Source organism: Nymphalis io, chromosome 27 (genome assembly GCF_905147045.1).
Source record: "Nymphalis io chromosome 27, ilAglIoxx1.1, whole genome shotgun sequence".
In the NCBI taxonomy this organism is placed as follows: domain Eukaryota; kingdom Metazoa; phylum Arthropoda; class Insecta; order Lepidoptera; family Nymphalidae; genus Nymphalis; species Nymphalis io.
In genome coordinates this window covers 8,232,367-8,246,665 of record NC_065914.1, presented here as the reverse complement: position 1 = coordinate 8,246,665, position 14,299 = coordinate 8,232,367, and the positions used below count along the sequence as shown (strand labels likewise).

The 14,299-nt window shown below is 33.5% G+C and overlaps 3 protein-coding genes across 3 annotated transcripts in view; 2 read left to right on the top strand and 1 right to left on the bottom strand.

The window, feature by feature from the left end:
• Positions 1-14,299, bottom strand: part of LOC126778940 (enhancer of rudimentary homolog) — a 238,256-nt gene continuing 223,957 nt past the window's right edge. Inside the window, exon 4 of the transcript XR_007670250.1 lies at positions 1-43. The gene's annotated coding sequence lies outside the window, so the exon portion shown is untranslated. The remainder of the gene's footprint in view (positions 44-14,299) is intronic.
• Positions 6,398-13,644, top strand: LOC126778759 (uncharacterized). The gene is made up of 5 exons (XM_050502378.1): positions 6,398-6,455; positions 7,967-8,135; positions 9,385-9,554; positions 9,741-9,907; positions 13,443-13,644. The coding sequence occupies exons 2-5, from the start codon at positions 7,967-7,969 to the stop codon at positions 13,642-13,644; spliced, it is 708 nt and encodes a 235-aa protein (XP_050358335.1). The 5' UTR covers positions 6,398-6,455.
• LOC126778877 (leucine-rich repeat-containing protein 34-like) lies at positions 11,728-13,095 on the top strand. The gene has a single exon (XM_050502612.1). The coding sequence runs from the start codon at positions 11,743-11,745 to the stop codon at positions 13,093-13,095; it is 1,353 nt and encodes a 450-aa protein (XP_050358569.1). The 5' UTR covers positions 11,728-11,742.

Genomic DNA, 14,299 nt, shown 5'->3' with positions numbered 1-14,299 from the left:
TTCATCTCGTGCTTTACGGTGAAGGAAAACATCGTGAGGAAACCTGCATGTGTCTAATTTCACTGAAGTTCTGCCACATGTGAATTCTACCAACCCGCATTGGAGCAGCGTGGTGGAATAAGCTCCAAACCTTCTCCTCAAAAAGAGGAGAGGAGGCCTTTAGCCCAGCAGTGGGACATTCACAGGCTGTTACGGTACGGTGAAATAGTTTTTTAATCTAAAATTATATTAACCCAAATGTCTTTACAGTTCGTTTCCCATAAATTAATCCTGTAACATTTATAAATTTTTGAGATCGCTATCAAAACTCCTCCACCATCCAGTTTTTTTAGAATTACTTGTTTCACGATTTCGATGAAATACGTAATACCGATCATCGAATAGCTCATTATCTGATATTCCGTCGCTAAGCCACGTCTTTGTGAAAACTATTACATCAAAATATGAACTAAGCAGAACGAGGTAAACGGTCAAATTATTAACTATTAAACAGTAATTACTATCTCACAATAAAATAAATGTAAAAATAATTTGAAAATTAAAAACAATGTACATACAAAAAATAGTAATAACAATAATAATACAAACAAATATATATATAATAAAGCTTTTATGTCAAAGTAAACAAGTGGTCCTTAGATTTCACCAATATAGCGTCACTGGATATTGTTTTTCGTAGGAATATGGTGCGTAAAGCGACCAGACAAAACGCTACTGTTTTTGTTTAGCTGTAGAAGATAAATGCTCTGAAATGTACACTGGCTTCTTCTCTCCAGCTACTCCGAGATGTGCTGTACTTAACTTGTCGTCTTTATTAGCTTTATTAAAATTATCACGAAGGCGTGGAGAGCTTTTACACTCCCTTAAGGTATATTGGAGCTTATTACTCTTCCAATTTGTTCTACAGTTTTGAGTAAGTTTTCGCTCGTATGCTCTGGAATACAATGCAATTCAATATTGCTTGCTCTTACCTCTTTATCTAATATATTGATTGTATTTGCATGACTGTTTACGATTTCTCTGAGTTCACTATTGGCTTTCTTCAATGATTGAACTTCCTTCTTCACTTCTTGCAACTCTTGTTTTACTGTGTCGAAAAACCCGATAAATATTCTATAGATGATTGTATGTTTTGTAAACCGCTCAATTCCTCACGATTTTTTTGCAATTCAACACTAACAGTTTAAATGATAATTTCCAGCACTTCGTTCCTTATTTCTGACAGCCAATCACTGTTAGAAGCAACAGTTTCTTCAGCATTTTTAGTCGTATTAGCGATGCTACTTTCCAGTAAAGTCCCCTACTTTACTTATTCTTACAGATTGCACAAACCCACTGTCCTCGTACAACGGGTGACTTGGTCCCAGGCTGAACGATACAATGGAAGTGGTACTTGGTCTGGCATTTAATGCAGTTAATTCTTTTTTGTGCAATTAGTACATTCAACTTACAAACATTACATATATTTGACATTTAAAAAAATATGTAATCTTTATTATAAATTAAAAAAGGACACGGTGCTGAGCTTTGAACCACGACCACAATTTTTAGTTCTAACGTGATTCCGATGTCCGCTCCATTAGAGTAGAATCTATTTTCTGCTGGACAAAACGCTCGGAATTTGGAATATCGGTTTCTTTTTGCTAACTGTGCCATTAGTTTTGATCTCGACCCCATCTGCAAATAAAATACTAATAAAAAGTTATTGTTTAGCACATATAAAGTTATAAGTGTAAATACATAAATTAATAACCTAATTGGAAAGTATTCCGGAATAACAGCACATCAACAAATAACCCAAATCACATTTCGCTTGAGAGCAAACGCTCTATCATCTTCAATGTTACTATTCAAGTTGTCACAATGTAATTTAGTATTTTTACTAGAAAAATGTGATATTCAGGACCAACCACATCATTTTTTTTTTATCATATTTTACAAAAACACTGTGTACTAAAATAAACTGTGTGATTAAATGATACATTACATTGTAGAAAAGAAAAAAAAGGATAAAAAAAAATAAACGTGATAACTTCGAATATCAAGCTGTTCACGAAAACCGCAAGCACTTCACACTAGCACTAACTGGTAACAACTGAACTGTCACTTTCTTAAAGTCAACCAGAACGCTGAATGATATAGTGCTACACTGTGATATTTGAGACTCTTTCTCTCATAGCTCCGTCATTTTTAGAGCAAAAAATATCACGTTTTTACCGATAATAGATTCCGAATTTCTATAAAACCAAAAATCCATTTTTTATTAAATATCACATTGTCGTCGCAAATGGATGATATGTCCGCCTTTACTTCGGAGTATCTACAGATGATTGAACCGCAAACAAAGACATCAGTCACTTATCACACTCTTGCGGATACGCGGTTATATATATATTATTTTCTATCAAGATACCATGATTTTTACAAAAATATCAAACAGCGTTGGAGACTCAACAACAGTTGACGACGCAGAATTTAAATAATAACTTGGTTTATTCGCACCTCATCGTTAACGTTTTGATCTCTTTTGTTTGAAAGCGATAATAATTGTTGAGTTATAACATTTTTTTTAATTTTATACTCGGTAACTAATCTTTACTAATATTATAAAGCCAAAGAGTTTGTTTAGTTGAACGCGTTAATCTCAAAAAATAGCGGTTCAAATTGAAAATTATGTTAGTGTTGAATAGCCCCTTTATGAAAGGGTATTATTAGATTTAACATCAAGCTACAACTATACAACCAATAGGAGCTAAGCATCAATAAAAAATGTTGAAGAAACGGGGAAAATGTATTCTTTTTGAGAGCTACCGTTGCGTGCGCTGCCTAAACGGTTAAAGTTAAGCAACAATCACGTATGCCAGAATTGTTTTTCTTAAAAGATAAAAAAGCGTCCACGATATCATATGTGTATCATTTAAAAATGACTTACTATAACCTTTTTTTATGGTAATAAAATTAGTTCTAAAATAATCCATTATTTACGTAGATTTTCTTCTTATTGTTTTGTTAAATTTATAATTACTCGTTTTTTAATAGTTAGTTAATCATAAGTACTTATTTTTAAATACATATTTACCTTTCAGTTTTAAAAGGATACAATTTCTTATGAAGAAATCGTTTGCAGACATAATAAATAAAGCACAGAGACAGACATTAAAATATGTCGAAATAGATTTAAGGGAATTCAGTTTTTCTTATGGCCAATTGTATGTTGCCCTATCCAGATCTGGATGCGGCGTAAACCAATATATACTAATATCCCACGAAAGTGAAACTAAAAATGTTGTTATTACTGAAATACTATAAGTCTGCTTTTAGTGATTTCTTTAAGATATACACTGATGGAACCGCGGGCACAGCTCGTTTCCAATAAAACACTAAACTGAGTTAGTAAAAATAGCCTGATATTCTGTATGATTTTAAGGGTGACTTGAGATATTTTTAGGAAAGTGATATTAATTTTTTTCTCTGTATGTTAGCATTATACTTTATTTATATTAATTAATAAAAAAATGATTTTCTTTGATAGTTAATCTAGAGTATAATTTACTTTAAAATAGTTTTGAATTTATTTGTCCATAAACAAAAATATATAATTATTATGAATAAATAATAAATAAAACAGTATTATTGGATATGCATTATTATTAAAACAAAACATTTGTGTGGTTTAGGAAATTAAATGAGTTTAACTGAGAGACGTAGATAAAGCTATGTGAAATGTTATGTAAAATAAATGAAGACATCTACAAAATTTTAGTCTAAAACTGTTAAATACTGTTTTAATGTCGCTTAGATTTCTTTAGATATCCATAAAAAATAGTTCTGGAGGTTGTTGCCTTAATTTATTAAATATTTTAATTAGAATGAGCTCTATTTTGATTACAACGAATAAACGGACATCAGACAGATGTCTTCTTTTACGTTGAGGCTTTTACAAAGTAAAAAAAATACATCTACATTATTTAAAAAAAACAAAGAAATAGCGATAAAACCCGCTATACAATAAATAAAAAATATTATTTTAAATCATCATGGAAAATTTCAAGTTAATTGATACATATGTAAGGTTCTACTGATTTTTAATTAATATTTTGAGATTTTTAGAATATAATGGTAATATTTTTAAATAAATTAACACTGGTTGGAAATTATTGAGCAAAAAAAACTATGCGATATATAAAAAAGAAACAAAGCACGGAAAAATTTACTCGTTCGATGGTTGCCAGGGTGATTGGAAGAATTGCAAATAAAATTGTTGAATATTAATTGGAAATAAATTATGTAACAAGATACGTGTAGAAGAGAATAAAATGTTAAAAGTAAATGTGAAGGATTGTTTTACTGGGTAAATTCTTACACATAAATGTCGAAATGGTAACTATTTTTTACTTAATGTGCTCTCCTGAAAAATCGCTATTATGTAGATATAATAGGTTGATACAATTAACTTTCTCTATTTGTGAATGCGGCTTACATAAAGGTTCAATTGACCGTATATTTTTTAATTGTTCTAAGTTTCTCTATATGAATATCTTTCCTCTGACATTCAACGTCCTGTAAACGTGAAATTTCGATTGAAATTAGTTTTCTCACAATTTATTAAATATTTAATTTTATTTATGGGTTTTGAAACATTAGGTCCATGGTCGTCCTGTACAAACAAAAATCATAAAAGATCTTTCTAAGAAACTGGTTCAAACATCTGATGACCCAAGAGCTGGCGCTTATTTAGCCCAAAGGCTGAGTCTAGCGGTGCAGAGAGGCAATAGTGCCAGCGTCTTGGTTAAAATGCCACAGGACAATCTTTTGGACGGCGTGTTTTTGCTATAAATTTGTAATGTATATTATAAAATGTCTGTACATAGTTTCAACAAAGAAATATATTAAATTTATTGTAAGAAATAAATTAAAATTATAAATTATAATAAGTTTTTATTTTATTTATAGATTAGTTCAATTAATTATTTCATTTAATTATAATATTGTTCTAGATATCTACTGTTGTATAATACAGTTTCTACTCATCATTAATCTTCAAAATTTGAAACCGATCTCATATTGCGTGTAATTTCTTTTATACGTGACATTGGCAGAATATTTAGCGCTCAGTTAGCATAGATACACGCCAGAAAAGAGAAGAATTGAATTTATCACTGTTTATATTATTGTTTACCTTTTTTTTATTGTAACACATATGAATTTTTGCAGTTTTTTTATCAGAAGTTCTAAAATTTCTACAGCAATTTGATTGTTCCTGCTTGAATTCCTGCTTCCTGCTTCCCCTTTCCTTCTTAAGTCCACGCGAGCTGGTTCTCGATGTCACCGCCTAACTGTGACATCAATTCCATCGCGAACTAAGAAATTTGGCAACTCCTTTCTTTGTCGCACTTCCAAAAAATGGAATTCCTTACCAGCTCACGTGTTCCCCTCCTCTTACAACCCGGGTTCCTTCAAACGAGGCGTGAAGAGGCATCTTGCGGGCCGGCAAGGCGAAGGCGGCTAGTGCAGAACGTTTTTCCCGTCTGTACTGGCCGTCGTCGCGTTTGGACTCTACTACCACTTACCTTACCTTACCTTTACTTACCATCAGGTGGAGTAGAGTCATTTGCCATCCCGGACATATATAAAAAAAAAAAAAATATGTACACTAGCTACAAAATGGCTACAAGTTATCAACCAAAGTAAAATATGATAAAATATATCGTGACTTTGTATATAAAACACGAAACAACCTTATTCTCGACGTCATATATATATTTTTTTGTATAATCCTGTATGTTTGTAAATATAATTAAAAAAACTGTCAAGTAACTATTTAAAGCGACACGATAGCTTCACGACATCACGACACAATATCGTCGAGATGAAATGGCACTTAAATTCCGATTTAGTGGTTTAGATTATCTCATGGCGCGGTTATTATAGGTTGAAGGTACAATGAGTTTCCCATCATAAATATAACGAATATAATAAATTAAATATCTCACAAATATCGCATATTCGATCTTCACACAACAATACCAACCAAATACTGCTGTTTTGCGGTAGAATATCTGATGAGTGGGTGATACCTACCCAGACGAGCTTGCACAAAACTCTACCACCAGAGAATTTGATTCATGAGGCAAAAAAAAACAAACAGACCTAACTTCAGGGGTCTGTTATGTACGTGATAGTGAGAAGGTATTTATATTTATATTCTATAATCATATAATTATAACAACCATAAATACTTTTTTTAACCCATTTTTAAGAAAAGTAAGTAAAACAAATGTTTATATAAAATCAAATAATTCATAACAACGCCGTAACTGTAATTAAATAAGATCTCCTAGTGTATCTCCCAGTGTGCCAAACGCTCGCAGCATCCCTTAAGATCGTTCAGTCTCGGGGCTGGAGCCACCTCGACGGGTCAAATTTAATCACACTCACATCGAACCAACTTAACGGTAAGCTTAAATTATCGCTACACTTGTAGTAATTTACTTGCGAATTTTATAGCGAGTCGTATTATGGTTTCATTTTATTATCAACTTCAGAAAATGTAAATAAGAAGCGGATACACATTAAAATGCCCTGCAATGTACTTAAACAAATTTTTAATTTCATAATTACGACATTTTTATTAATACTCCAAAAACAAATACTTAAGCCATAACATTAATGTTTTAATTATAATAAAAAATAAAAAAGGACGTTGTAAATAACGGCACAGCCTTTTTCAATTTTCCTACTTGTGGATAGAAATCGATACTAGAATAGATACTATAAAATAACTTTCTTTTTAAAACTATGTGTGTGTAAACTAAAAAACTAAGCCGAGATGGCTTAGTGGTTAGAACGCGTGAATCTTAACCGATGTTCGTGGGTTCAAACCTGGACAGGCACCACTGAGTTTTCATGTGCTTAATTTGTGTTTATAATTCATCTCGTGCTTGACGGTGAAGGAAAACATCGCGAGGAAACCTGCAAGTGTCTAATTTCATTGAAATTCTGCCACATGTGTATTCTGCCAAATCGCATTGGAGCAGCGAGGTGGAATAAGTTCCAAGCCTTCTTCTCAAAAGGGAAAGGAGGCCGTAGTGGGATACAGTGGGACATTAACAGGCTGTCAGTGTTACTGTGTAAACTAAATAACATTTAAATCATTTTTTCTGTATTTTAATATTTAATTGTATCCATTGTTTGTTGATGATTCATGTCGGTGTTTCTTCTGGTTCATGTTGCCCTTTTATTTTTTAATATAATTTATAGACAATTAATTGTTTGTGTCCAAAATAATCATTCGTACGGTATTTAGTGAATATTTAAGTAGGTATACACTGATTTTATATAAACAAACACAGAAACGAAGTAAACAAACAGATCGTCATTTATATTTATGAGGGGGTTGCGGAACCTCCCCCACAAAGAGGGTCAAGGAAGGTGAATATTCTATTACTATTTAAACATCGAGAAGGTTTATAAGCAATACGAATTAACATTTGCTTTTATTATGTCCTCAATTTTATTTACTGTAAACGAATAACAGGTAATTGTTGTGATGTAAAATCCTTAAAGTTTTTTTTATAACTAACATAAATATTTTAAAACCAAAATGCCGTCACGAAATATCTTCTATTAATTTTCATTCGTGAACTTATTTAATGTCACAACAACAATAGTTGCTACACAAAACATACACGGGTACAGCTTCATTGCTCAAGATAAACCTGGATAAATGAATCAGGATCATTTCTATACCTTACTAACTCTGAGTGGAAAATTGTTCACTATCTTACGACCACTAATTGACAAAACCACAAAGTTAGGTTTATGCCTGCAGTTGATTTATAGCATCAAAGAGTATCAATTCATTCTTCTGCGTTGATTAAATATTTTACTTTTATAAGATTATATCCAAAACTGAAGGTAAGCTTCGGCCAACTCCTTCCCATCGGTAATAATCTGCCTGTTTTAGATGGTCTACACGCGCCCCTCCAACATTCCGCTACCAACGGTGTGGCACCGTTTCACCGCCAGAGGCACCAAACTTAGAATCCAGGATCTTACGAATGAGCAGTTAGAGCCAGCTGTCCAGCTCCTAGTCAAGTATTTCACAGCGGACGAGCCACCGTGCAAGTATATAGGTATACAATTATCATTATCAAAAGAGGAAAAGTTTAGAAGTACGTTTTATTATTTATATTATAAGTGCTACATGAGTTGTCTTCTAGAGATATGTATTTAGTCGGTTAATTGAAAAAATGTACGGTATCACAATCAGTAAGTGTCAGTCCACTGCTGGAAAGAGGCTTCTTCCATCTTTCTTTTCGATCTTCCGCTTTCCTTTTTTTTCGCTGCAAAAACTCATTACGCGTTTCCCCCACATGAGGGGGGGGGGGTTATGTGGGACTATACTAAACCAAAACTAGCGGTGTCCACTCTATCTCATGAAGGGACGTCACAGAATCGCTTGCGCATACTACCGTGTCGCCCCGACGGCTCCAAATTCTCGGGAGTTCTCGGGGTACAGAGACTTTCTAGCCCCGGCGACGCTTACACACTTAGGTCCTGACAATTTCACATAGTCCACATAGACCACATCTTACCACATAGGCTTTCTTGCAGTTCACGCAAGCAGACGGGCCGATTATACTCTGCATTCGTCTATATAATCTACCGTACTGTGTTAATGTATATGTGTTCCATTGTGGCATACCCACTTCGGAACCCGGCATGTTCGAAAGGCGGTTCGTGAAAGGGTTTTGTCATCTTCTTGAAAAACAGAACAACAACGCTTCTGTTTCATGCAAGCGAAGTTCCTTCAGCGGAGAGGACAGCACTAAATAGTTATTTATTTACTCCTTCAGTACAGGAGTTGCTCCCGCTTTCAGAAGCTCAATCATGATACGTCCTTACCTGGTGCTTTTACATTTTTAAACCGCTTGAGAGAAAATTCGACCTCATCCAGGCTGATCTCGGGAAAGTCGATCGGGCTAAAATACCCTACACCCCATTTTGAATGGTCATATCGCCATTACTGGTCATTAGAGCTTCGTCCGTTAGTTAGCAGTATGCACCGTAGGTATAGATGTATACGCAGCACAGGATGGACATCCATGTACAGCATTTATTAGCCAAATTTTAACTAAAATAAATTAAAAAACAAACTAAGTAAATGAACCGGCTGATAAATTCGTAGATGGTACACAAGTAGACGGTAAGTGGTTAACTTATACCGGTAATTATTCTGGCGCACTTACCGTATAAGTCGGAACTCAACACTACGAAGTTTTCTTGCTTAATAACAATTATCATCAGAAAGACATCACAGTTGCCAAGAACTTCCTCTTCACTACATGTTCACCTCACCGTTATTTTATAAATTGCTTGAAGAGATCCAAAAGTATCCGGCAGCGTTAGCTGAACTGGAGAAGCTTTGGCGAGACACGATCAAGGACAGGGTCTCGGTTGTCTGCGTGGAAGATAAAGACGACGCGACGGAGATCATTGGAGTCAACGTGCTCACTGTCGCTTCGAAGAGTGACAAGGATGAAGTATTTAAGGTAAGAAACTCAAATGAGTAGTCTGCTTAAATGAATTGTGAATTAAACATGTGATGACTTGTTTTCAGAACCTGTGAGTGACATCCACATAACGTATTCTATTCACATTTCTACTCCATCATCTAAGCTCAAATCCGTTCTCCAACAAACCAAACCTAACCTAAAACTCATCATGTTTTCAAATAGACGGCTGATAAGATATGGGCGAAGCTCTTCGGTGCGGTGGACTTAGTGAGCCGTAGTGTGGACATCTTCACTAGGTTCGGTGTAGAGCAGTACTTGACAGCATACGGGCTGGTGGTCGATCCTAAGTGGAGGGGATGCGGTATCGGCAAAGAAATATTACTGGCAAGGTACTTAAACATAAGAGCTTAATGTGGCAGGACTCTGTCCTTTGACTTAAACACACAACAACAGTTGAAGGTGAGTTATGTCAAATACCGGATCTTTTCTATTTGAAAAATTTCTAAATTTTATTTGAGGATTTTTTTATTATTTATTAAACAGTTTTTATGCCGAGATGGCCTAGTGGTTAGAACGCGTGAATCTTAACTGATGATCGTGGGTTCAAACCCGGGCAAGCACCACTGAATTTTCATGTGCTTAATTTGTGTTTATAATTCATCTCGTGCTTGACGGTGAAGGAAAACATCGTGAGGAAACCTGCATGTGTCTAATTTCATTGAAATTATGCCACATGTGTATTCTACCAACCCGCATTGGAGCAGCGTGGTGGAATAAGCTCCAAACCTTCTCCTCAAAAAGGGAGAGGAGGCCTTAGCCCAGCAGTGGGACATTAACAGGCTGTTACTGTAAACAGTTTTTACTACAGTTAGTATTGGATAACATACGACAAACTTGTAAAAAATTATTCGGAAGTTCTAAAGTGGATGAATTTAGAATTGCAAGGTTCCGGAAAATAAGTAATACGTTTTACCCGGTGGTAGGGCTTTGAGCCTGCCCGCCTGGATGGTACCATCCACTCATAAACATTTCTGCCGTCAAACATTTAAGCATTCCAAGAAGTATCTATAAATCACTTGTAACACTATAGATGCGTCGTTAACAAATGCGTATCAAGCATAGCAATACAGAATATTGATGTTTGGCGGACTGTTATGGCTAAATTATAGATATATAACTCCTATAAAATACTTAAGAAATATCGTGTCCTAATTGTTGAGCGTATTGGAAATCTATTTCCCCTTTAATAGAATTCCATTGGCGAGAAAATTAGAAATATCTTCAGCCGGAATACAGAGCATTCCAACGCGTCCTCGGCGAGCACGGCTTATTGAATTATTATATTTTAACGAATGCGTACTTATTTATATTAAATGTTTAGTATATATTCATTTTGTATTTGAATTTAGAAACAAAATTTTAACTAACTCGTTTTTTATGTTATTATTAGATTGTGATAGTAATGTAATCAAAACTGATTATATTGTTTCAAAAACAAAGTTCGTTAACTCATCATCTGATTTAAAGAAGTTTGTTATTAACTTTTTTTTAATTATTTTATTTAAGATTCGTCACAGCGATTTCAATGACTTTTTCGATTCGATAAGCACCACTGCGTTTATATTATCGCCATCATTTTAAAACCAATTTTGTTCTGTAGAGTATGAGTATTTATATGAGTAGAGGTAGAGACCTCTACTCATATAAAATCCTTTATTCAAGTAGGCTTTTAAAGGCAATTTCGAAACGTCTTGTTACAGTATTGAATCAAAGATAAAGCTACCACTGGTACGGAATGTAGATTCCATCGATAAGAATCGGCAAGAAACTCAGTAATACCTCTAATATTTTATCTGTACTTTTCGTAACAAGCTAGTTTTATTATATATATATATATATATATATATATATATTCTTACGGTAGATAGTACACGCAAGCGATCCTGTGCCGCCCCCCGAGAGACGGTGAGGGTACCGCTGGTATTTTAGTGGGTATTCCGGCACCTTCAGTATCGGGGCGGTGAAACGTGTAAATGTGTTTTGCCAACGGAAAATTAAAAAAAAAAACAAAAAAAAATATTGTATACTTTTTGGTTGTAATATGTAACTATAAATCTTGAATATTGTATAGTATTTGACAATTTTGTTGTCATCTGTCAGTTATACTCATGTTTACGAATATTATTTTTATATCCGTATTCTACATAGATAAAATAAATATAAAATGAAAAAACGCAAAAGATGTATTTGCAATACAATAAAGTTATTACGTCAAATAACGGGAGAACCGAAAACTTTAAAGCGATACGAAATAAACACAATACGGTTTGAATTGTTCACTGAAAGAAACTCGGACGGAACTCATTATTTAGTTCTTAGGGGGAATGATATTTACGACAGATACAAACACCGAATAACCGACGCAGACATTCAAGCTATCTGCCGGCATGTAAAGACTTCTCCTAAATTAATTGTCGAGTTAGACTTGAGCTACAACGACATTACAGACATAGGATTCCTTAAGCTAATAAAAAGACTTCTAATCAAAGGTCGATCGAGTGTTACCAGCCTAAATATAATGAATAATGAATTAACCGAAACGTCTATTTTGAATTTGGCTAAATATGCAACATTTTTTAAATTGAAATGTTTAAGGTTGAATGGAAATGATTTTGGTTTGAGAGGTGGCGAATATTTTGCTGACTTCCTTAAAAATAATGTTAGTGTTGAATATTGTGATGTAGGCGAAACGAATATATCGTTAACGAGCTTAGCTCATATAATCACAGCACTAAGGAAAGACTATAACGGGAACGAGACGGTGAAAGTCATCGATTTAAGCCGAATCGTACCTCTGTTCAAACGATATTCATACGAAACTAAATGGCTGGCATATCATATCGAATACTTACTAGAAAGAAATTCAACCATAATCGAGTTACATTTACAAAAGAATCAATTGATTGGACACGATATGGAATACTTCGTTAGAGGCTTACGACGGAATAATACCTTAGTCTATTTAGATCTAGGCTACAACCAAATTGGTGATTACGGTGCCGAGTTACTGGGGCGATACTTGATGGAAAATCCGCAATTAATCTTACTAAACATCGCCGGTAATGGGATAAACGACACTGGAGCGATTGCCTTAAGTTTCGGGTTGCCATTTTCGAAAATTCGTGCCCTTGATGTGGCCAATAACAAACTTACAGATGATGGTATTATTAACTTATTACACACGATAAAAAAATCGTTTTATTTACGCTTTTTCAACTTATGGGGTAATAACATAGGCCATTCGAGTTGTGAGATTATAGAGCGAATGTTATTTAGTGGTGCGCTGTTTCAACATACGATCGATGTTAAAGTTTACGAAGTCGATGGAGTTTTACACGCAGCATATTACCCTAATCCGGCTGATCGAAATAAACACCTTTATTATAATGAATTAGACTTCGGTTACGCGGTACCCATATACCATATAAAAAGAAATGTGTTGCCACAAAAGAAAATTGTTAAAGTAGATTGTAAACAACGCCAAAGACTTGATAAAACAAATAAAAATACATTTTGAGTTTAAATTTATATGTAAAATACTATTTGTCTTTTTCTAAAATTATTTTTTGAAAATAAATAAATAAATTATTTATATCAAAAATATTATTTCTTATTTAGATTTTTTTTTAATTAAGTTTAAATAATTTTAAACTTAATCAGCATGATAATATTTTGATAAAATCGAATCACAAGACTTGCTTGACTGACTTCCTTCCTTGGTAAACATGTACATGAGTATTAAAAATATTTAACACACATTACGATATATTCCAAATGGCCAGCTAAAAGTACATGATGTTTTTTTTTTTTTTTTATTATGAGTATTGAAATTTTATGTATGAAAATTATTTCATTTTCATTCAGGATTCCTCTCTGCAAGGCGATCGGCGTAAAAGTAACAGCGACCGTGTTTACCGCCGTCGCATCCCAAGCTGTCGCCAAGAAAGCTGGTTTCCAAGATCTCTACCAAATTTCATACGAGGACCTGGCTAAAGAGGGCTTCAGATTTCCTGGAGTAGAGCAGGATACGAAATATTCAAAACTGATGGCTTTGGAAATTCATTGAGATGAACATTTTTGCTTGAAATTTTTTATAGGAATCTTTTGATGACCTTGAATATTAAACAAAATGTTTAAAAATTATATACTTAAGTACATTTTATGGAAATATTCATTTAAATGCTTACTACCTATAATATCAAGCCTCTCATAAGAAAATAAGGATTTTACATTAATTAACATGAAAAAAAGAGCAACTCGTTTGGACGACGCTCGATGTATGAAATATTTTCCCATATTTGTCAGTTGACTTATTTTAATTATATTATAAAGTAAATTCGTAATTTATTAATATTATTATTATTGTAGCAATCAATATTATTATTATAAGACCACTTTACACTCAATGGCCGCCAGGTGTGCTGATCTTAGTCAACTGTCGATTCCTTGTGACCGTTCCTTATAATTTATGATGTTATTTTTATTTAATAAATTTAGTTTACTGAATTATATGTAGTATGTACGTTTTTGTAATTATTTTTAATCATTAAATCACTTTCTAGTCTCATGTACCAAAATAATAACTGTTTAAAATTATAAAAGTCTTTGTATTGTCTTATTAAATATATTATATAAAAAATATATTTTTTTGATTAATAATATTTTAAAAGGTTATAAATTTGTTTTATTTTTACAACAGATATCATATGTTTATTATAGGG